Source organism: Myotis lucifugus, unplaced genomic scaffold (assembly GCF_000147115.1).
Source record: "Myotis lucifugus unplaced genomic scaffold, Myoluc2.0 scaffold_48, whole genome shotgun sequence".
NCBI classification, from domain to species: domain Eukaryota; kingdom Metazoa; phylum Chordata; class Mammalia; order Chiroptera; family Vespertilionidae; genus Myotis; species Myotis lucifugus.
The window spans coordinates 6,127,362-6,152,416 of NW_005871096.1; the positions used below are offsets into that span (position 1 = coordinate 6,127,362).

Consider the following 25,055-nt stretch of genomic DNA (forward strand, 5'->3'; position numbering starts at 1 on the left):
TTCCGGGGAAGCTGGTGTTTCAGGTGGTACTGCTCGGCGAGGAACTTCCCAGATCTCACCCCGGTGATGACGTGGCACACTTCGGGGGAGGGGAGGGGTAGAGAGTACAGAGAGGCTTTATGCACAGAATTCAACTTAATAATAAAAATGAGTTGTGTTTTAGTCCATCGATCTGAATTCTTGTTCCATGACAACTAGCAGCATAGGAAGCAACCAGAATTTTGTCCTATAAGCAACCAGAATTTTGTCCTACTTCCTTCCTTCCTTCCTTCCTTCCTTCCTTCCTTCCTTCCTCTACACCCCCTATCTTTCCTCTCATCCCCTCCCACTTTCCTTTTACCTTTCATATATACACGCTTTTGGATTATGCTAGAATCTCCCAGGAATAAACGGTGGGTGGTAGGAGCCCCTATCTGGTGCAGATTCATCGTGCCCTGAGAAAGAAGACCAAGCATGTAACAGAATGTCATCTCATAAAAGCGACGTGACCCAAGTGCGTTGACATGAAGGAAATCAGATTTCACAGAATCTTTCGCTTGTGCAAGGGGGCGTGCGGGAGGCAGCCGATCAATGATTCTCTCCATCATTGATGTTTCTGTCGCTCTCTCCCTCTCCCTTAATCTCTGAAATCAATAAAAACGTATTTAAAAAAAAGAAAAAGAAAGAAATGCAGAAATGCATCCTGAAAAACATGTTAAGTGATTTATAGTGGGGCTTTTCACAAAATAGCTTTTTCCAACTGGGAAGTTTTCCCAGTTATGAGATGAACAATTTCCTCTTATTACTAAATCGTTCCCATTAAGCTTATCAGACCTTTATTTTTTGAAGGAAAAAAACACGGGCTGTGTGTCACTGGACAGTACCACACATTCTGGTATTTAAGAGAAAGCTTAGGTCTCTTCTTTAAAAACAAAGGGTCATGCACAGTGGAGCCAATGTGTTTGCTAAGAACGACCTGGAGTAACCTTCCCACACTCGGTTGTGCCTCCTCTCCTGACCCAAGGAGAACCCGGGGAGTCCACCCAGGACCTGCAGGCAGGGTTCTGGGAGGACAGGCGGCCACCTTCCACCCAAATGTGAACGCCTTTGCGTTTTTATGACTTGAAAAGTAATACATGTTCATTATTTAAACCAAACACTTCTGGAAAGCCAAAAGGCATAACGAAGAAAATGAAGACTACCCGTAACTGGAGTGAATACATAAATCACCACCCAAAGGAGGACACTCTGAAAGCAAAGGGGAGGCAGGGTGCTGATTATCTCGCTGGGACAGGCTGTGAAGCAGGGCTGTGCCCGGGAACCAGATGCACGGTCATCCTGCTCATTACTCAGACGGCTGCGAACACCTCATGATGTTTTCCTGCAGACACACGCACAACGGGGCGTGAGCCCACGCTGTGCCTTTTTCTTTTATTTAGCGACTCCTTCTTTTACATCAGTACAAATCCACCGTCATTTTCAGGGAGTAAGACACGGGTGTGGTCACATGGTTGGGGATTCTGGCTCGGTTCTAGTTTTTGGCCTTTAAACAATGCCACAATGAGCATTCTTTCCCACCGCAGAACCCTGCTGACTGATTAGCATCTAGGTTTCTATATATGGCGTTGCTGGGTCAGAGGTGAGCAGTCCACATCCGGCCCACACTGCCCACTGCTCAGGTAGCCAGCCGCTTTGCAATCCCACTCCTAGAAAAGCACACTCCAGTTCATAAAGTTCTACTTAACATCTTTTATTCATTAAGTAAATGAGATCATTTAAATAAATCATTAAAGGAATCGTTTAAACCCAAGCTAAACTTTGGAATATTTAAAATTCCCCAGAACTATTCTTCCTTCTCCCAAGCTGACATCCTAATCCTTCGGCTCTGATCCCGTTTAAACTTGGAAAGTTCATAAATCCCTTCATCTCCATCACTTAGGGGCCCTTACCCATACGGGGACTGTCTTTTCTTTTAAGGGCTTGGAGTTGACTTGGCCTCTACCTGGAAGGCCGAAGGTGTGGTTCTGACTTAACCTCATTCTTTTATTCTGAACTACAAGACGGACTGTGGCCATGTGTTTGGGGTAATTAAATCCTATGTGTAGAAACCGGCTGAATAATTGACAAAGCCCCTTTTACAGTTAGAGATACAGTTCCTGCCACGGAGAGCAATGTGGCAATGTCGGGAACACATGAGGAAATTCCAGGTTAGCCTCAGCTCACCTCAGTACACACATTGTTCAACCCTTATCCTTATCCTTAACTCCACTACACAGGGTCCAGATACTGACAGTATTTCTAGTAGCCCCCTCTCCCCCGTAAAAATGCATGATGAAAACCAGTACATCCAGGCGTCAGGCTTCTAAGGAAGTCACACATCTGGAACAGCTGTCACAGGCCCCAGCGGTTTACCTATTGCAGAAACAAAGCCACCTGAAGACCATCATGTAGTCAACAGTGAAAAGGGAAAGAACGAACTCATTCTTTTCTCTTCTTCCTCCTTTTTTAAAAAACAGCAATCTAGGGCCATGTGGTGCAATGGCGAGCCTCCAGCAACCTCTATGTGAGAACTGGAAGAGAGCTCTGAGCTCCTCTGTTGGTCCATGCCTCCGTTCTAGCAGCCAGGAGGCCAGAGCCCAGAGGTGAGGACACCTGCCAGAGCTCACACAGGGAACCCTGGCCCATCTGCAACCTGCATCCCCCACCTGCCGTATTTCTGGTCTCAGAGAACAGCACAGAGGGGCGGCTCAACCACAGGCAGGGCCTACGCTGCCTAGAATGGGGGTGGGAGACCAGCTCTGGCCATTACTCAACTGCTCTAAGTCCAAGTCTCCTTATCACAGAAAGGGAAAGTCATAACTAGTAATAACTATGTGTTACTAAAATGGATGCTGTCGAAACGCAGATAAATGTTAGGTAATGCCTAATTGACTATTGAGCAAAACCACTTGCCCCTTTACTCTCTTAGAGATGAATGATGCATGTGTATCTTCTCCCATTGATCAGCTAATGAAGTTAGAAGAAAACCGTAAGGTTTATATGTATCTGCAACCCTTTTTCTAAACACTTGGTTATTCGTGACTAGACTGGCCAGATCCCAGGAGCCCTGGAATCAGATTAGACTCACAAAGCCCCGCCCTTGCCAGCAGACACTCATATGCATTTTAAAAGAAATGGCCGCTTCACTTGAACACGGATAATCATTGAAGTTAAGCTCTAACATGGTGCTTCCCCAACTATCTGTGACGGAGGACCAGCTTTTTCTTTTCAGATTCTCCAATCCACAGCACACTGATACTTTTATAAAACAGCACAAAATGAATTAGTAGAAAAATAAAATGAGGCGGGGGAGAAAGGCTGGAAAATAAAAGTCCACTATTTTTCATTAGGATCTGTCAAATTGCCGGAAAAGTTTCTAAAGACTTAGTCTAAGTTCTGTACTCATCTTGGACCAGTAACAGTTCGGACTGGTACACGGTCAGCAGACCACACTAAAAAAAATAAAAATTAAAAAAAAAATAGCAGAACTGCCCGCTCTCCAGGGCCTCTGGGCAGAGCAGACACTGCTGTGAGCCTCTGGTATCAGCTCGCTTACTCCTCGCAGCAACCTCTGTTGGTACCCGTGTGGAAGTGGGGCTCAGAGAGGTTCAGTCATCTGCCTAAGATCACACTGTAAATTGGGAGGGCTGGGATCTGAATCTGGGATGACCTGTCTGAAGTCTGTGTCCAACGCTCTATGTTGTCTCCTGAGAGGAGGGAAGCCACACAGTTAGTTCTCAGCTTACTACTGAACTCAGAGTACATCTCATAGCGTCACCCAGTTTGTAGGCAACTAAGTCCTTGGGGTTTCCTCCATCTGCTCACTGTTTCCTGGGCATTTTAACTGATTAACTTAAGAGGAATTGCGAGTGGTAATGAAAGTCGCATCAATTAACTAAGATATCTGGAAACAGATTAATTAAAGAACGAGAACAAGGGGTGAGATGGGACGTAAACATTTCTTTTTTTAAATGTCACACTTCTCCCCAACCATCAGTGAGGGGTGAGGTTTGCTGGACTGATTTCCAGGCAGGCTCACCTTGCCCAACAGCCGAGTGCATCTTTTCCATGTCAAACTTAATTTTGGATCTTCCCGGCGTGCTCAGCATCTTTTCCCACACCGCCGTCACTTCTCTAAGGCAGGGCGTGATCTCTTCATAATCGAGCTTCAGGCGCTTGTTCAGCAGGTCGTTTTTGGAAGCTACAACAGATCATTTAAGAGCACGTTAGTGAACACCGCGGCTACGGAACAGAAAACGTTATCTAAGCTGAGAGAGGCTCTCCAAGGACCCTTCCTTCTCATGTCCAGCCAAACCTTCTAGAAGACTACCGGCTTCTACCGAGCATCCTGTTTCTGCTTCCTGGAACAGAACAGAATAGAGGCACACTCTTCAGACGCGTCTCCTCACACGTGAGGGTAGCTAGTATTTCCCACCAACCCTCTTCCGTTTAAAGCTTTACGAGGAAGAATTATACCTAAACCACCAAAGTGGGGCAGGGGGGTCAATACAGGAAGATTTTAAATGGACAGTTCTAAGAAAGATAGAAACTGACGGCCTAATTTCTACCTAAAAGCACTAAATCCTATTTAGATACCGAGTCCACTCCACATCATATTGGAAATCCAGACTGTGTGTTTATCAGGAGAGCTGGTAGGATATAGGGCTAAGTATAAGCCAACACACAAGACTTTGGCAGAGCTGGTGAACTCAGCTTCTTCATGATGACAAATACTCCATGTCTTACGTACTTTATATTTAGTAACATTTAATCTGAATGTCCCTCTGAGGCTGAGTAGCTTCCCCAAAGTCCCGGAGCAGGAGGCAGAGTGGCCCTGGGACCCGGCCTCACGGGGTTACGAAGTTTGCAGCCAGTGATTACACATTTCCTCTGGGATTAGGCACGGGTCAATTAGGGGCCTTAAATGTTTTCTAGAATCTGGGACAGCTATCTGAGCATAGAGTATTCTTCAGTGAAAGATTTTCAGTACAAATGTGATCTCTTTAATAGATACGGGGCCACTCAGATCTTTTTGCTCCCGTGATTGGCACTTACCAGTTTTTGGTCAAGTGCATCTTTCTAGAGGTTTGTCTGTTTCATCTAAGTAGTCAAGTTTATTGGCATAAAGTTGCTCTTCGTCCTACCGACACTGGTAAGTCAGTGTACACACCTCACGAGTGTGTTCCCCGACCCCCTGCAGATATACACACTCTCCACCCCAACCCCGTTTCATTCCGGAGGAGACCCGGGCTGAGCAGGGTCCTTCCTGTGCCTGTGAGAAGTGCTGGTGGCAGGATTCAAAGCCCTCTGCCTTTAAACTGCTTTGGTTCTGAATACCAGGTCCTATTACTTTTAAAATGAGAATTACAGCCCGGCCTGCTTGGCTCAGTGGTTGAACCAGGAGGTCACAGTTTGATTCCCAGTCAGGGCACGTGCCCGGGTTTCGGGCTCCATCCCCAGTGTGGGCTGTGCAGGAGGCAGCCAATCAATGATTCTCTCTCACCACTGATGTTTCTATCTCTCTCTCCCTCTCCCTTCCTCTCTGAAATCAATAAAAATATATTAAATAAAAATAAATAAATAAAATGGGAATTACAGCTACTTCACTGAGTAGCTTGTGAGGATTAAATGAGAGGAAATAGACCAAGCATGCACAAAATGCCCGCTCACTCGCACGTGCGCCACAAATTATATTATCAAAGCTACAGACAGTGGAAGGCACAGAATGTTGCTTTACAAACTAAGTGCTGCTGATGTAATTTTCCCGAGTTAGAAATTGAGCAAATGCTAACGCAGTAAATCTGGCTAACGGGACCCTGGTGGCGGACCTTATTCCTCTGACACACGGATTCGGTACCTAACCGGCCCATTACTGCTGCCCGGTACAAATACGTCAAAAGAGGGCACTGCAGAGGCCCACAGAGACCCCTGGTCCAGCCCCTCATTCACGGACACAGTCACTGGAGCTCAGCGCGATTAAGGGCGTGGCAAGGTTACTGACTGGCTGGTGGGTAGCAAGTGGCTCAGGCCTAGTGCTCTCCTATTTTTTTTTTTTTTTGCAATTTTTCAGCTAGTATCTCTATTCTTTTCCTTCTTACTTTGAAGAATTTGCAAGGTCCTGCTAAACAATTCCCTAGATCTGTGGAGTTCAAATTTTTTTTTAAATGTCAACCCCAGATTTTTGTGTGGCTGTGAGGAAACACAGAAGGTATCATTAGCATTGAACTAACCCCCGTAGCAAATCGGGTCAGGCCTAGCCTTGCTTAATGCGAGCAGCACAGGGCTCCGGGAGCCAACGCACGTTTACTTCCCTGGCCGTGAACTCTGCCTGGGAGCGTCTGGCTGCACTGAAGAGCCCAGCAAGAAACACAAGAGACAGGCTCTGCAGTCAACAGGTCGGGAGCGTCTGGCCAGAAGACTCAGCTGGAAAGGCTTAATCCATGCATTCTGCTGTTGGCCAGGCAACACCCAGCTAAATTCAGTGGCCTCCAAAATGCCTGTCAACCAAGGCAGATGGTGCGGGCCTGTGACAAACGTCAAGGTGCCAATGCAAGTCTCTTAGATACGAGACCAAACTGTTTGAAATAGTGAATAAGGGTCTACAGTCCGTGTCGGTGAGTTTCTGGGGCTGGGGAAACCAGGACTGCACGAGAGTCATCGAAAACACTTGTTATCATTTAACATGGGCGTGTGAGCTCACTTGGACTTGGGACTAACGTTCAGATCGGATTTATGTCCCCTGCGTAGGGTGGGCTGTGGCTGCTCATTCCCAATTCTGCGCCCTTAGCAACCGCTTCCACAGATAAAACACTCTTCCGACTGCCACCGCCTCCGGAAAGCTGAGGAAGGGAAGGCTGGGGGCTGGGAGCCTCAGTAATTAAATGACCCCCGAGCTTGTGGAGATTTTGGAAAAACTGCACCCATTGTTTAATATTTTTACAACCAACATGTAACATTTGTTTAACCAGGGGAAAACCTTTTAAAAATATCTTCAATTACAATTCAATTAAAATTCCAAATTCGATGGGTCACTATGCAGATGTAATACCATTTCAATCTCAAACAAGAAATGCCGAACTGTGAGAGTCAGTCCGACAAGCAATAACGTGCTGACCAAGAGCTAGGCTTGCACTGAACCACGCCCTGCTGCCTGGCAGTAGGCTGCCTGCGTCTTCATTTATAAGAGGGAGAATGGCCTTGCAGAGGGGCCTGCGGGGGTCTGCTGGGGATGCATTTTAGTCCCAACATCACTGAAAAAATAAGCTGTTTAACTGGGGGAATTACAATTCAGCTTCCCCCTGTCTACACTCTACGGCGAGCTAGGCAGATTTCAATGACGTTGTTTGGTTCTTTCTCAGATGCAATGCTTCCAGAACCGTAATAATATTTGGTCCATATATGCAAAAGCCAGGAACTAGGCTTAGCGGTAGGCAGGACCTCATACGTGTTTTTTTAGTTTCTTTTCCAAAGAGCTTGCCAGTTGGCCTGAACCCGCGATCAATTTTAAGAGCCACTCCCAGCTGCAATTTAACTTTCCTTTGTAAAAGCAATTGGGGGGTGTGAGGGGGAGCAATAGAATGGCTGTCTTTCCAGCACACAGTACATTCCCTGATAAGCTCTTATCAAGTCTTGCTTCTGTATTTAATGACAAAACCCTGCCCCCTATCCCACCCCAACACAGCTTACTAAATATTTTTTAAGAAATGATGATTTCTCAGCAATATAGGTACTGTACATACTCATGCGATGCTTTCTAAATTATATTTAGCAAGCTTACTGTGCTCTCACTGCAAAGGTAAACACGTGTTGAACTTCACAGAACTAAAAAGAGAAATGAATCCCAGCAGTAAAAACGAAAGGCCACCCGGGACTGAACTCTGCAGGTGAAATGAGGAAGCAGTGGAAAGGTGCTGGGCGGGGCCAGTGCACATATACAGCTGCCAGCAAGGTGTTCCAGGTGACCTCAGGAAATGTCCCAGCTCATTCTGGTCGGGCAAGTCGCCATTTACACAGCTTCACAGGAGCTCTGCTTCTCTGGTACCCTGATCTCGTCAATGACAGTCACGATTCTTCCCATCATTCCCAGGCCAGCCAGCACCACTCCCGTTTCACAGGGGAGCCCTGATTTTCCATGGCTGTCATTTGCACAGTCAACCAGGATAGGCACTAAGGTTTATGACCTACCTGATAAACACGACTGTCTTTCCCTTTCAACAAAAATCTCAACCAACATGCACAGGAACGTGGGTGCTGTGCTCCAAAGCTGTCACTCAACTGATGACACACTCAGTGATGCCATCCCCATCAAAGCTCCTTTAGATCGCTGCTTTTAGAATTAGTCACCTTCAGGGACCCACAAGAAACTGGAAGAAAAATGGAGCTGGGAGAAGTCCTAGCACTGACAGCACCCTCACGGAACGGCCCATCTCACTCAGCTTCGATACTGAGTCTACGTCCACAAGCAGCCTCTTACAACGGTTGGGCTACTTTCATATCAAAAGTTCTTATTACTTCATATTTCATTTCTTGTATTTGGTCAAAGATAATAGACTTATCTGGACTATGAACCGTATTAATCAAATCCAGTGTCTTAATGACTTTCAGCTTCTTACAGAGAGCAAGATCGTTATTGAAAGATGAAGATGGACAACCAGGGAGGAAGTTCAATGAAATGTAGAGCAGTCCCCCCTTATCCACAGGGGATGGTGCCAAGACCTCCAGGGGATGCCTGAAGCCACAGAGAGTACTGGACACCATAGACACTATGTTTTTCCTGTACATACTCTCCTTCTCACTGAAAGGAAGCACTTTTGGGCTTCTCTTTGGCACATCCGAATTGCCAGGATCACCCCTTTTGTGCTTTGGGGCCATCATTAGGTAAAATAAGGGTGACCTGAACACAAGCACTGCGACACCGTGACGGTGGCTCTGATGACTAAAACCGCGACTGAATGGCTAACGGCAAGTAGTGTAGACAGCGAGGAAACTTTGGACAAAGGGATGATGGAAGTCCAGGCAGGATGGAGTGGGACAAAGCTCAAGGTTTCATCACACTACTCAGAACAGCACAAATTTAAAACTTATGAATTGCTTATTTCTGGAATTTTCCATTTAATATTTTCAGACCACAGGTAACTGAAAACCACAACTAAAGGGAGACCGCTGGACTCTAATTCCAAAACCTCCTTGGGAGTGACGGCACGGCTGACTCCTGCCTGGGCTCCCTCTGAGGGTATGTCCAGAAGCTCTGATCACATTCCTCATTAGTTTATGGCCAGGCCACGCTCTACACTCCAAGTCCCATGTCCTTTCCATTATACCATCCAGGGAACATAAACTCAGCTCTTAGCTACTTCGAAAATAATATGTATTGCTTCAAGTGACAGCATAGAAACAGGAAATGAACAAAACCTAAGCTTTCAAAGTTCACGGCTTATTTGGATCCTGACATGCCCCTGGGCAGGTTGCTTGGCTTCTCTGGGCTTTAGTTTCCTTTCTTCTTCCGAGTAATACCCCAGAGCCGTCCTCAGAACGGAGTGAGCCTGGCTACATAAACACCCTGATCATACAGGTAGAGCTCGGCTAATGTTGACGTTTCAGGTTACCTGCAGCTCACTAAACATGCACACAGAGTGAGGTTATGAAGTTAGTGATTATGTGGGATTAGTTCACATATAACATCGAGGCACAGACTCTGGCTGAGGGCAGCGCAGGGAGAGAGAGAAGAGAACAAAACAAAACCCACTTTTAGGAGGTTAAAGCTTACATTTGCAGGTTGTCTCTCAGAAGTTCTAGGCACTATGCTAAAAACGACCATATAGGGATAACTAATACAGTTAGTGAGATCATTAGATCTCCAAAATGTGGTGTTAATTTTACTGATTAACAGATGTTTTAAAGTAAACAGATATTTACGTGTATGTAATTGTACAGTTGTATATAAAGTGTTGCACGCTTACATCTGATGTGATTTCACTTTCAAGCCGAGATAAGTTCTGATCACCAGGCCTGCTGAGTATAAAGTATGGCAAACCAACCTTGGAGCTTCTGGTTTTCCTTCTCCATCCTGAGGAGGAGGATCTGCTGTAGAATCGCCTTGCGCCACAGCTCGCGAAGCTCGCGTGATGTCCTTCTCTTCTCCTCCGGGACAGGGCCGAAGGGCCCATCCTCACAAACTGGCTCTAACGGAGACCGCGGCGGAAGCTCTCCCAGCTCAGAATAATCTGAAGGGAAAAGGACATTTCAGAATGGCCATTTTCAATAACAATTTATATTCAAACATGTTGCCAAATCGGAAAATTCTCCTCACCACGTGATATTACCCAAACTGATGATTCATGTCTTAATATGCACTGTAATAAACTACGTTTGAACTACAGACATCTAACAACATGTAAATAGTAAGCAAAAGTTGTAGAAGCTGAGGAAATGTTCAAAGACACCTACTTATTTAAGGTGCAATACACCTCCTTCTGAGTTAATGAGTACATTAGCAGTAGTAAGAGCAAACATTCACCTGGTGCTCACTATGTATGAATAATCATTTACTTAACACCCAACCACCCCAAGACATGGGTAGTAGAACTATTCTGTCTTAAAGAAAGCAACCTGATACACAGGGAATTTAAGTCACTTTCCCAATGTCACACAGCTAGGAAGTAGTAGAGCCAGGAGTGGAACCCAGTCTTGCTTTCATATGCATGTTCAACCACTCTGTTATAGGTATTTAGAAAGGTATTTGGAAAGAAGATTTAAACATATTTAATAGCAAATAATGACAGTGACCATTAACGGATCCTCTATCAAGTGCTGGGCATGGTACCAGGTGTGTTATGTACTCATTCAATCCTTCAATTCCAGAAGGCAGGCAATAGCATCAAGAGGAAACCAAGGCTCAGAGAAGCCAGGGGACTTGCTTGTGGCCATACAGTGAATACGCAGGGGCGTTGGGGCCCCAACCCATGTCTGCCTGACTCGGAAGCCCATGCTTTCCACTGGGTACCCCCCGTTCCAATGTATCCTATGGTGTCAATTTTTAAATTTCCATTTATTAGTTGAAATCTCTTTACAGTTCATGAATCTGTACCTTTCTGGACTGCAGACTCTATGTTGCTGGTACACAATGTTACCACTCACAAATACCGACAACACGCACGGAGAGCATCCCCTGCCCGCTATGCAACTAGCTCTGAACCGCAGCACAAGTTCCTCTCCGAGTGGCTCCATCTGACACAACTCATCCTTGGGAACTTCTGTCTAAACTGAACCTAAACACCATCATGGTGTGAACACATGCCATGAAAGCCCTGAGCCTCACAGCCACTCATAACGCAATGTACAACCTCTCCAGTGCAAGCTCCGACACAATTCCACATGAGCGATTCATTTCCAGAACAGTCGTCGGCATCGACCGCTTGTTACCCTTATCTGAATTTGCGTTTATTTTCCTGCTATGAAATCAAACATGACTACAAAATGTTTAATTTCCTACAATAACTTGTCCATGTTAACTCCTCTTAACACTTGGAGTGCGGGTGAATTTCCCGCCAAAATATAAGATGGCTCTGTCTTTTGGTTTTGTTCCATCCACCAAAAGGGTGGATTACAAACAAATATTTGGTAATATGCAGTTACAATCGGCCCGAGTTTACACGTTTCCCGCACTCCACCGCAAATCTATATGAACCGAGTTAAAGACGGCTCCCGCGGAGTACGCGCAATTCACGCGAGCCGACTTAACTCGTTTCCCGCACTCCAAGTGGATTAAAAAAATTATGATGGGGGGGATACTGTATGAGGCACAGGACTGTCTAACCACTATGCTGTACATCTGACACTAATACAAAATAATACTGAGTGTAAACTGTAATTGGAAAATAAAATTAAACCAAGAAAAATCAAATTAAAAATTATGATAAGCATTAAGAAATCTTAATGATTGCTGTAGCATTTAAATGATTATCATCACATTTCTATATATGCTTATTTCATTATGATCCTATTAAACAAGTGAGTAAATTAAAAATTCTACTTCGTTTAGAGGTAAGAAGTTATACACAGTTCATGTACAGTACAGGAGGATGCTAACATGTTAATGGCCAACATAAACGCAGGAATCAGAACTGTCCGTATAGTATAGCATGTGATATGGCAGTACAGTTTAGTGACTAATAGGTCAGGTTCTGGAGCCAGGCTGCCTGGGTTTTAATCAAGAATCTGCCTTTACTGATTCTGTGGCCTTTAGCAAATTGCTTAACTTCTTTGTGCTTCAGTTTCCCAATCTGTCAAGTGGGAATAAACAGCACCTCCCTCGTTGTGGTATTAGAGGAACCAAGTTAATACACATATTATAAACCACCTAAAACAGGATACGACACACAGTAAGAATATAGTAAACCTATTAGCGGTTTAGCCAGACAACTGGAAGCTCTAAGAAGACTCCACAAAGCCACCTTGTCAGGGAGGATTTGTCCCGCACCAAGCACGGGGCCTGGCACCCAGCAGGTACTTTATCAATAACTGATGAATAAAGGAAGAGACAAGCAGGTGCTGGGTTTAGGCATGCTTGTCATTCTTCTTTGTATTTCCTGTATTTTCTGAATGCACGACAATAAACAATTTTTATAATCAAATTAAAGAAAAATAATGCTAAACTGTTCTGATTTAAGTCAAAGATTGAAAAATACAAAACCCCTGGAAGACAAATCAATCCACAAACACCAGGATGCACAGGAGCACTAGTCATTGTGGAATATGATCAACTCTAATCCCTTTTTCAGAAGGAATCTGAGTCGTGTTCTTGTTTCATCCCACTCTGCTGCCCGAAGTCTTCCATTTGAACCCTTTCCTTTTTTCCTCCTTTTACCATCTTGCTGCTGAAACTCTGCTGGACACTCAATTATGAATCCAGTTCTGCTTTACCTCATGTTGGAAGTATTTACACTCCCACTGGTTCACAAAAGAGTCTCGTTTCCAAACAGTGTGACTCCCAGCTGATGACACAGGCACCGGGGCAGCAATTAGAGTAGCAGGTCAGAGCACTTTTACGTCTGTGTGTGCGTGTGTGCGTGTGTGTGTGTGTCAGGCACCGGGGCAGCGGTTAGAGTAGCAGGTCAGCGCACTTTCACGTGTGTGTGTGTGTGTGTGTGTGTGTGTGTGTGTGTGTGTGTCAGGCACCGGGGCAGCGGTTAGAGTAGCAGGTCAGAGCACTTTTACGTCTGTGTGTGCGTGTGTGCGTGTGTGCGTGTGTGCGTGTGTGTGTGTGTGTCAGGCACCGGGGCAGCGGTTAGAGTAGCAGGTCAGCGCACTTTCACGTGTGTGTGTGTGTGTGTGTGTGTGTGTGTGTGTGTGTCAGGCACCGGGGCAGCGGTTAGAGTAGCAGGTCAGCACACTTTCACGTGTGTGTGTGTGTATGTTTGTGTGTGTGTCACACGCATCCGACAGTCAACAAAATAGTAGGTGAAGTTAACCTGACAATTCTTTGCCATTCTTTTTGTTTTTTTGAGTTAGACATTTTTTTCTTAATTTTATTTTCCAATTACAGTTAACATTCAATATTATTTTGTATTGGTTTCAGGTGTACAGCCTAGTGGTTAGACAATCACATACTTTACAAAGTGCTCCCCCTGATATTTCCAGTTCCCGCCTGGCACCATGCATAGTCATTACAATGTATCTCCTATGCTGTACTTGACATCCCCGTGACTAGTTTGTAATGACTAGCTTGTGCTTTTTAATCCCTTCACCTTTTTCACTCAGTCCTTCAACCCCCCGCTCCTCCGGCAACCATCAGTCTGTTCTCTGTATCTATGAGTCTGTTTCAATTTTGTTTGTTTATTTTATTCACAAATAAGTGAAATCATAAGGCATTCTATCCCATTCTTAAACCCTACTAATAAGACAAGGGCGCATCTCACCCAGTCTCCTTCCTCGACACTTATCTTCTCTGTCTGCCGCAGCCTTTCTCCTGGGTGTCTTGAAAATTCCTGCTACATTCCTCTCAAATGGAGTGTAATGGACAGAGCAAGTGTAACTCAGGCCGGCTCATGGAGCTCGTCTAGGAGTTTAGGCTGTTTGGTCCACGTATTTCTGCCAACTGGGTCGCTGACAGGGACCACAGGCTATAGAACACTGATGGCGAACCTTTTGAGCTCGGCGTGTCAGCATTTTGAAAAATCCTAACTTAACTCTGGTGCCGTGTCACATATAGAAATTTTTTGATATTTGCAACCATAGTAAAACAAAGACTTATATTTTTGATATTTATTGTATATATTTAAATGCCATTTAACAAAGAAAAATCAACCAAAAAAATGAGTTCACGTGTCACCTCTGACACACACGTCATAGGTTCGCCATCACTGCTATAGAAGCTTATGAAGCTCCAGCTTTTGCTATTTTCTTGTTCAGAGAAATCCGATCTGCCGAGGGTACAAGCATTGTTTGGTGATGACGACTGTGGGGTTTGAGGCATAAACTGCCTCCCTAATGCTCTCTGCTCTTGCCTTCTTTGACTTATTGTCAGTCACAACTCAGTTTGCTGAGCTTTTACCACGTGATGAGTCCTTGACACAAATAAGTTCGTCTGATTCTCACACCACCTCATGACAAAGGCGATGATAGCCCCATTTTACAGCCAAACCACCCAGGGGCCATGGGGTTTGTGTTAACTTGGCCAAGGTCATACCACTAGTCAGAGTCAGAGTCGCAGTCACAGTGTAATTTCGTCCACAGTAAACAATGCGTGCCCAGTGCTTCTCTGCCTTCTGGGAGCACAGCATCCTGGGGGCATCTTGCTAAAACCCTGACTCTGATTCAGCGGGTCTGAGGGGAACCTGAGCATCTGGATTGCCATCAAGCTCCCAGGGGCGGCCACACTGCGATTCTCCAAACATTCTGAACGGTGGGGTTCACGCTACATTTTCACGGTCCATGCTCTCGTGTGACCCTATGTACTTACTAGCATGTCAGCTCTTCATTTTCTCTCACTGTTTCCACTAGGACACAGACCAAAAGCTGCTACTGTCAGCTGCCTGGCCATGTGTGAACGGAAGCCTTCACACATGGCCAGAGCTTGTCCTGACCTTGATCTGGGTACCAAGGCCAAGTGCAGGACACAAAGGATTGCAAGTGCTCATGCTAACTCCACCTCTGAATTACTCAATCACAGCGAGTCCACAGAAAAGATTGGCAAGTAAACCTCACTGTTGACAGCAGGGTTTCTCAGCCTTGGCACTCCTCGTATTCTGGGAGGGGCAATCCCATGGGGGGATGTTCCGGGCACTGTAGGATGGCTAGCAGCATCCTGGGCACTGCCCACTAGATGCCAGTAGTACCCGCCCACCCCAGTAGTGACAATGAAAATGCCCAGACACTGCTAAACGCCCTCTGGGGAGAAGGAGGGGCAAGATCACCCGCAACAAGAATCCGATTCTGAACTTTAAAAACCTGTCACTTATTGTCGCCTAAACCCTGGGGAGAGGTACGAACGTACCTGCTTCATCCACATTTACTTTATGTGGTAACAACTACTAAAGTTACAGTTTATAATGAACAAGAATTTTTAAAAGTATATTCTCTTTTGTTCATATTAAGAGTAGCCCAGTTACAGAATAGCTCAGGGATTTACAAGAGGGGGGACAGTTACATATCTGTTTGTTCTAAATCTGACCAGCTAATTCACTCCGAGAGGGCTGTTTCCTTATCAGTGCAGAAAGATCAGGTCTGGGACAAGGCGACAGCTCTGCTACCAGCCCTCTCTCACGTGTCTGCACCCGTGTGCATGCGTTTGGGGTGCAGCTTTGTGAGGTGTGTACTCACGCACACAGGGGCAACTGCTGGTTAGCCGTCATCTGAGCACCTTGTTGTGATAGGAAACAGCATTACCGACGTGGACAATCTCGGCCACTGCCACCAGCATTCACAGACTCCTTTCATGCCCCCGGATGGGAGGTGCTAGGTGGTCTGGAGAGGCTGCGCCGATGTTCCCACCATTCTCCAGAACAACACTGGGGGCCTGGCTTCTTTCCTCGGCTGCCATTCTCGCTGGGAGACTGGCGCCCAGAGAGAGGCTACTGGGAAGAGCATGCTGAGTGCTGAAGAGGCTGCGCTGGCCCACTAGGCCGGTCCCTCTCTGCAAACAGGTACACCGTCTAGGCTCCGATCCCTCGGTGCAACCTGTGAGGAATGACATTCACCTCCAGCTGCCCCAACCGTGGAGACCACAGGCGCTGACAGACATATTTATAAAGTCTGCAAAGCCACAAAACCAAGGCCTACACTAACATTAGCCTGGGGTTAGGTTTTACTATTCTGCCACCTCCTGCAATGACAAGATGCAGAACGCTTACACTACATAGACTTTCAGAAACAGCAGCCACCGGTGGGTTCTCAGAGCTTTAAAACCAGCCATTCTTCAGGGACCTGAGAGACCACTGCCTCCATTGAAATCCCTGCTGGGACATTCTCCTCGGAGTCATAAAAACGATCCATGCAGGTGTGTCAATATTTCAGATGTCAAGTCATTCTTGAGTCTGTGCTGCATCCTCTCTCGCCCTGAACACAAACGCGAGGGGAGGAGTGTGACCTTGCATTGTCGGTATGAATGTGATCAGTGCTGTGACCCGCAAGAGAGAATGGAACATGCATACGGGCTCCTTCCTTATATTTTCATGAGACAGCAATACTCAGTTTTTTTTTGCTGTTTTACTTTGTTTGTTTTTAATATTTTTTTATTGGTTTCAGAGATGGAGGGAGAGGGAGGGGGAGAGGGAGAGAAAGATAGAAACATCAATGATGAGAGAGAATCATTGATCGGCTGCCTCCTGCATGCCCCACACTGGGGATCAAGCCAAGGCATGTGCCCTTGACTGGAATCAAACCCAGGACCCCTCAGTCCCTAGGCCAATGTTCTACCCACTGAGCCAAACCGGCTAGTGCAATAACGAGTTTTACCCACAGTTATAGACATGACATGAAGTTGCTCTCACAGACATGAGAGTAAGTCACAGGCTGAGTGCCCTGGAAAACAATGAAGAGACAGACCCTTACTCTCCAATACTCTGGCTTTTTCTGCTGCCCCACAACAGAGCATTTTATAACTCTCTCCGGGTCCCTCTTGAAAACCCTGATCTCTGTGCCGAAAAAAAGAGAAAATGTTTAAAATTCGTTATTCCATAACCTCTGTTTTAACAACATGAATGGGTTTTTGGAAACTCGAGTTGAAACTGAGCATTGAATCTCTGGAGGAAAGCTAACGGCGACGGGACTAACATCTGCAGCATCTGCTGTTCCCCACAGCTGAAGGAAATTCCTTAAAAAAACAAAGTAACGCGAACGTTAGATTTAAGAAAGGAACGGGCAGGCCTCTCTGGATGCCGCCACACTGTTTACAAAGCACGAACAACTCACTGTGCCTCCACTCCAGCAGAGCCGAGACCCGGGAGTGAGACGGCTGTTCTCTGCCGTATCCCGTGCCTGGGAGTCAGCAGGTGCACAGGGAAGAGTCACCAACAAAGGGATCCATTAACCCAAGGTGGCTCTGAGGTCATGGCACAACCCTACCAGGACTTCTTTAAGTGGTTTATGGAAAATCATCAAAGAACTTCGTTATTTTCCTACAGTTATATTGTCCTGAATGATGGCTCAGCTATAGGAAAACAGCATTTTAAATAAATAATATTCATTTGGTAAAAAAGAAATATTTAAAAATTTTTGCCACCTGCTGCTAGAAGTGCAAATATGAATATGACACAGTCCCTGGGAATGTCAACAGGGTGATGTTCATTGCAGCATTGTTTATAATAGCCAAGATAAGGAAACGGCCTAACTGCCCATTGATGGATAACTAGGTAAAGATGCCACACATACATACAATGGATTGCTACTCAGCCATAAAAAAGGTGAGATACTGCCATTTATGACAATGTGGATGATCCTGAGAGTATTATTTAAGTGAAATAAGTCAGATGGAAAAGGACCAAAATCATACGATTTTATTCATATGTGGGATATAAAACAGAAAGCAACAAATGAACAAACACCACAAACAAAATCATAGACACAGGCAACAGTATGGTGGTCATTAGAGTGGAAAGGTGTGGGGGGTGAAGTGGGTAAAGGGAGTCAAATATATGGGAATGGAAGGAAATGAGACTTTGGCTGGTAAGCACTCAATAGAGTAAACAGATGTCAAATTATAATCTTGTATACCTGAAATTTATATGCTATTATTAACCAATGTTACCCCAATACATCTATAATAATAAAAGTGTAATATGCAAATCGGCCGAACGGCTGAACAGCAGAACTACCATCCAGACGACCACGCTATGACACGCACTGGTGCTAGGCCAGCCAAGGCAGGTGCGATGCGATTGGTCAGGGGCCAACCATCGCCCCACGATCGCCCCCCAGAGGGAGGCCCAGGCCACCGGCCAGTGGGGTGATCAATCAGGCGGCTCTGTGATCTCCCCAAAGAGGGAGGCCCAGGCCACCCTCTGCAGGACGAACTGGGGAACCAGGGGTGTGCAGCGGCAGACGTGGGCAGTGCCGGGCCAAGGTGGGTGCAGGTGGGGGGCAAGGGGGGGCGGGGCCACGAGGCAGCCGGGGTCTATCTACACGAATTTCGTGCATTGGGCCTCTAGTTTAATAATAATTTAAAATTTTCAACAGGGTGATTGAGAGAAGTACATGACTGCAAGTGTTTATCAGGTTGAGAGCATAGGCTCTGGAGTCAGATGTCTGGGATCAAATCCCAGCTCCACCACTGACCCAGGTACTTAACCTCAGACAGGTGGTCTGACCACTTTCCACCTGTTTTCTCATCTGCAAAATTTAGGTTAACAGTGCCTACCTCTCGGGATCACTGTGGGCACAAACTTAATGTTTAGGTAACTACGTGGAAAAAACAAGCCTGACACCTAGATGCATTCCAGAAGATGTTGACTACTGTCTTCTCATTACCAGCATCAGCATCAGGATCAGGGTTTTGGAAGTGGAGGTGGTCCCTGAAGGACGAGAAAAGTTCAGACGGGGGAAATGACGGGGCTATTGTGGGTACATGGAGTGGCATAAACAAGGGTACAGGTGACTGACTCCCCATGAACCACTCCGTAACCCATTTTGGCTAATGACCAGAAGACCAGACCGTGTGCCTGTGGAAACAGCAGGCGAGAGTGGCTGAGCCTCGATTGCAGAAGAGCGCGCCTAACCCTGCCCGAGATGGATGAATGGGAGGTGAGGTTCTGTGAGGGGGAGGCCAACACACACATTTTAAAAAACAGAAGCGGCCAGGATATGCAGAAACTGGAAAGAGAAGCAAGAGCCCTGCAGATCTTTATCCCTGCGCCCTCCCCAATCAGTCATTCCGGCGAGTTTCCCAGGCTCCGTGAAGACGACTTGGAGTCAGGAAGGCCGGACTCAGTTCAAAGGGGCAATGGAAAGGCAGCAAGGTGGTGGGGAGTCCAGGGAAGAGAACGGGACTGGAGAAAGGGGGGGGAGGGGCAGCAGGTGCTCCGGGAGCTCTGGCCGGCCGGCCAGAACGGGGCTGTGAGAGCACAGGCCAGGCACCAAGAGCTTTGTTGTCCCCAGTGGAGGGGAGATGGTGGCTCTGAGAGTCTCACCTACATAATCTTGAAAAGAACCAAGAAAGTGCTGTAGACTAATGCATGTTTATTCAATGCACGGGTAAAATTAGCCTTCGCAATAAATGGCAGTTGTATTTGCATCTGCAAGGGGCATGATACTGAACTTTCTGAGAAGGCTGAATGTCAGAGCTCTTGTTTCTTGTTTAAAAACAACAAAACTATAAAGAGGAACAAATATTCAGCCTCAGTTGGAGTATAAGACGCTGATCTTTGCCGTAGTGTGCTTGCTCCGGGCACACCGCTTATATAACACCGAATTTTAAACTGGTCCTTGCAGCTTTATGGGAAACCTTGGGGGCAGGGAGGGGAAGCACCGCACAGAGGCCCTGGCTCCGTGCCAGCAGGACGTGTGTGCGTGTGTGCCCGGGACTCCCCTCCAGCACCCCCTCGCTCACCTCCTGCCTTCTGGACTGTGGCGGGGGTGGGGGGGGGCGGGGGAATGGTCAGCATTTGAAGGAACACAGAAACTTAGGGCTGAAAGGGGCACTGGATGAAGGCTGAGCTCCACCCCACCTCCCTTCCCAGAGGAAAACCCTGAGACTCAAAGAGGACAAAGTCCCATTTTTTGACACTTACTACGCGCCAGGCAGCATGCTATACAAGCACCCACGGATTTCTTCCTCACAGCCGCCCGATGAGCGAGGACTGTTTTGATCCCTCAGTGGTCAGGCCTGAGACCAGAGCTAACTAGTTGGTGGAGCCAGGACTGGAACTCAGAGGCCAGGCTGGCTCCTGCCAGGGCTTCGGGGTGATGGGAAGGAACCAGAGGGAAAGGAGGAGGCACCTAATCGCCCCAGCACTGCCACTTACTAACCAGGAAATAAGCAAGCACTTGGCCTCATCAGTAACAGCACCCACCGCCCACGGCCTGGTTGCAGGGATTAAATGAAAAACCCTTGAGAGCACTAAGACAGTGCTGAGTTTCTATTACCACCATTAACTTACGCTAACCCTGCCAAAGTTTTCCGTTCGGTAGACATCTAACAAGTGGACTCAGGCTGGGATAAAAAAGAAAACGGGGGGAGACAGACACGTATTCTATGAAGAAAATCACATGCTGTCTCAGGGGTTCCCTCCAACAATAGGAGGCCCTTGGTCACCGCCTTAGTGTGTCCGGGACCTGCGGTCACGAGGGGCGTGGAGGCACCGAGGGGTGTGGAGGCACCAGAGAGGGCTGGCCGCTCCCACAATGGCTGCAATGCCCTTTTGGCCTTTCTTTGTCTGGCTGACTCCCTTCCTCCTCCTTCGAAGCTCAGCCCCAAGGTCACGCCCTCTGGGAAGGCTCCACCGGCCTCCCTGCCTGGCCAGGTCCTGCAGCCTCTCCTTTCTGCTCCCCTGGCCCCAGGCAACCTCAGGAGCTCCATGGTTCTGAGAATGGCATCCAAGGGCTGACAATCACTCCCCTGAGCACAGATAATACACACAAGAGGCGCCCAGAGAAGCAGCCTGGAGCCTCTTGGAAAAGACAAAGTAGAAGGGAGAGAAGGAAGAGGCTGGAAACACATGCACAGAAGCAGAAAGAAACAAGCAAGGCCCTCGTGTGATTCCAGGCACAAGGGACTGGGGCGCAGCTCTTGTCGACAGATTTAGTCTTAATTATGCAGAACTTACGACTTTACATATATCTCTATGTAAATACCTGGTATATATACATATACATACATATACATACATATACATATAAAGCTTGATAAAAAACACAATATAGCACCCCTCTGATCCATCATTCATTTAATTCATCCCATGAACAGTGACGAAATGAAACCAGAAATGAAACCAACTTTGCCCCCAAGGAGACAGCTGAGTAGGCCACCGACAAGCCAGTGTGAGAAATGGTAGAGCCGCCCGCACCCGCGGGGAAGGAGGAGTACAGAGGGCCGAGTGGAGGACCTACCTCTGGAAGTGCTGAGCCCCACCTGACCCTCTCGTGGGGTGGGGGAGGGGCAGTGGGGAGGAAATGGCCCAGCACCCAGTCCCGAAGGGGACCAGGACGTAGACTGCCAGAGAGAGAGCAGGTCCCTCCTGGTGAAGTGCAGGAATGAAAACAGAGCATCACGATGGATTCAGAAATTCCAAGACGTTCCTAGGACCCTGGGAAAGCGTGTGTGCTGGGGGGTGGGGGGGAGGGGAGGGGCGCAGATGGTGAGAAATGAGTCAGGTCCAACCATGAAGGGACCCTGCGCCCAGCGAGGCTGCTGCCCTGACACAGCTCCAGAGACGAGGAGACAGGATGACTAGCCATTAAGTCCTGCTTCTGAGAGCCAGGGAGCCTATCCATGCGGGGACCTACCCACACTCAGGCCTCTGATCTCATCCGCGTGGATTTTTTAAAAGGTGTCAGGCCATCCAACCGTCGTCATTTACACTGTTGACTCTCCATGACGACAGCGAGCCCACCCTGCTTGGACCTCACTGAGGGTGCAGAGGACAAGCTGTCTCCCTGACACCCTCCCACGAACCCAGGTCGCCATGAACAGAACCCTGGCTGCAAGTTCAGGCTCCGGGAGCAGCTCCCTGAGTGTGGTCTCAGACCAGCGCCCTCTGCATCACCTGGCTGCTTGTCAGAACCACAGATTCTTGGCCCCACCTTAGACCTTCTGCACCACAAACTCTGGGGTGGGCCCAGCAACTGGAATTCCAGTGCACGCTAAGGTTTCAGAACCCCTGGCCTTTGGCGTTTTTTCAGCCACTTTATTTGAGGTGATAGGTTTGTCTTAATTGGTGGTTTCATATCATATGACACCAGGGAACCTGCCTTCTAAATAAACGATTTCAAATTAATTAAGCGATGATTGCATCCATCATGGATGACCTCACCATTGAATAAAATTTTAAAATGCACATCTTGCCTTTAAAATACCAGCCACACCTAGTTTTTATCTTTGTCAAAGACAACTATTTGAACTTAAAATTAACACCATTTTCTTAAGAAAGGCTTTCAGAAAGTGGTCCCTCCCTACGGACCCACATCAGCTACCCCCAGTATTACACTGATAATAAATTTCCTTCCAGAACACTTCCCAATATGAACATAAAGGGTCAGAAACATAGACTGATAAGCCACCCAACACAAACAGAAAAACATACTCCTACAAACTAGACCAAGATTTCTTAACTCGTGCTATTTAACCACCTGCAGAAAAGCAGCGCATTCATTACAGCGTGGCTCCCAGCACCCCCTCCGTGGGACCTCCTCCCACGGCAGCCCTGCCACCGAGCCCGGGGGGGGGGGGGGGGGGGCTCACTTCCTGCCGAGGCAGGTGAAGAAGCCAGAGAGGAAGTCAGTGTCCTCACCCTCAATTCTCCCGAGCACAGCGCAGGGTCCTGAGGGTCAGAGACCTGGGAAGAGCAGACTGGCTGCGCCATGAAAGAGCTTTTGAACTATACCCCAAGGGGCTCTGTTGGCAAAGCCCACGCAGGGCGGCGTGGTGGGGAATGGAGCTGTCTTAGTCAGCTCAGCTGCTGTAACAACACGTCACGGGCCAGTGGCTTACACAGCCAGCGTTTCTTTCTCGCAGGGCTGGAGGCCGGAAGCCCAAAAGCAGGGTGCCTGCGGGCAAGGTGCCTGGGAAAGGCCCTCTTCCTCCTGCCTCCTCTGGCTGTACCCTCCCACGGCGGAGAGAGGGAGAACTCTGGTCTCCTCTTCTCACTCTAATGCACTGGCCCATCCTGGGGGCTCCACCCAGGATTTTATCCAACGCCAAGTACCTCCCGGAGGCCCCACCTCCAAATACCAACACATCGGGCTTCGGGGCTTCGACGTGTGAGTTTGGTGGGGACAACACTCCAACCACAGCAGGAGCAGACGTGGTTCTAACCCAGCCCCCAACTCCATCTTATCGCAGCAGGTCTGATCGAACGTTTTATGGGGCCTCTGCAAAGTTTCCTTAAACAAGTCAGTCTGAGCCGAGGAAAACGAGAAGTTTTGAAAGCACAGGTAACAAGGTTTTATTATGACCGAAAGGAATAGGATGGCGTTTTGAGTCTCGAGGGACTGGCAAAATTCAGATTTTTTCCAGGGGGAGGGGAGACCAGGAGGCCAGAGAGAGGGATGTGCTTGAACAAAGGTACCAAGACCCTCAGCTCAGAGCCACCCTTCCTGCTGACCTCACAGCACCCGTGTCATTAATGTGGCCACTCACCTGTGCTGCCAGGTGGCATCTCTGACATACTAGGTCCTAGGGTAGGACTGAGAAGTGGACTGTCATCGGGTCTACCAGTTACCCACTTTCTCACCCAGCCTGCTTCCTGGTCAAAACAGGACACTTTACTCCGCAGCAGGAAGCTGATTCAGAATGGCACTGCCAGCCCAACCCGTTCCAGCCCACCAGCCCACCAGCCCACCAGCAGGCAGACATGCCACACACATGTGCCTCCAGGTCCCCAGGTATCCGCAGAGTGCCATGCCAGTGCCTCACTTATAAGCCCGACTTCCAAGTGAAATCGCTCGCACCCCCATAAGATGATGGAAGAAAAAAAAAAAAAGGACAACTCAGCAGCCTCCAGACGTGAGGCAAACACAGGCTTTCCATGTAAAATCTGGGAAAATACATTCAAGGCAAGAACGCAATGAAGGTTTGTGAAAGATCCAAGAGTCAAGCAATAGTTTACACCAGGCATTTATCACACAGATGGGTAGACACAGCGTATTTAATTTGTACTTAAATGATACGTATGAAGCTTGGGGTGGAAAAGGATCATTTTATCTTCATAAAGTTGCAACCCCAAATCCTCGGGGTTCATGCCACAGGACAGCATTGCATCGACAGAAGACAGTAACGAAAACGCTGCGGGGACCTGAGCGGCTCTCCGCCCCCGTCTGCGGCCGCAGCTTTCCAAGCAGAACCTTGGCCCCTGCCAGGCCCTGCATCTCCCTCCCTCCTTCTCCCTCGGTGCGTGCTTGTCCCCTTGGTGACACTCCCCGCTCCTTCATCCAGCACTGAATCCGCGTCAGCCCGGCCCCGCGTACAGTGCTGTGCGTACAGCTGTGCACGCAAGATCTCTGTGCGTTAAGTAGCACACGGTACACCTCCCTCTCCCTGTCACAGGCAGGGGTTGTGTCTTGTACGCAGGTTTTGGACTTTCACTAGAAACTGTATTACCTTGATGGTGTGACGGTACTAAAGACCAAGTTGAGAAAGAACCACCGTGAGGGACAGAGAGCAGCTGCTGTGGCCCTGGAGGCCTGCGAGGTGAATCCAGGCGCCAGGGGGAGGGAGGCAGGGGCGAGGCGCTGTGGGAGGAGACGGCTCAGCGGGGGTCAGAGCCTCCTCCACGGTGTCCAGTCTCCAGGGAGAGGGGGAATGACTAAACCACAGCACATTCTGACCATTCTTAAGGCATGAAGACCTATTTTTTGCCTTTGGCCCAGGAGAGTGCTTTTAGATATGC

General features: G+C 47.7%; 1 protein-coding gene across 1 annotated transcript in view; it reads right to left on the reverse strand.

Annotated features, from left to right (window-relative positions):
* Positions 1-25,055, reverse strand: part of TBC1D1 (TBC1 domain family member 1) — a 207,145-nt gene that overhangs the window by 27,451 nt on the left and 154,639 nt on the right. The window contains 4 exon segments of the mRNA XM_023753657.1: positions 13-47; positions 49-79; positions 4,054-4,219; positions 10,056-10,241. Coding sequence (XP_023609425.1) covers positions 13-47; positions 49-79; positions 4,054-4,219; positions 10,056-10,241 — 418 coding nt within the window.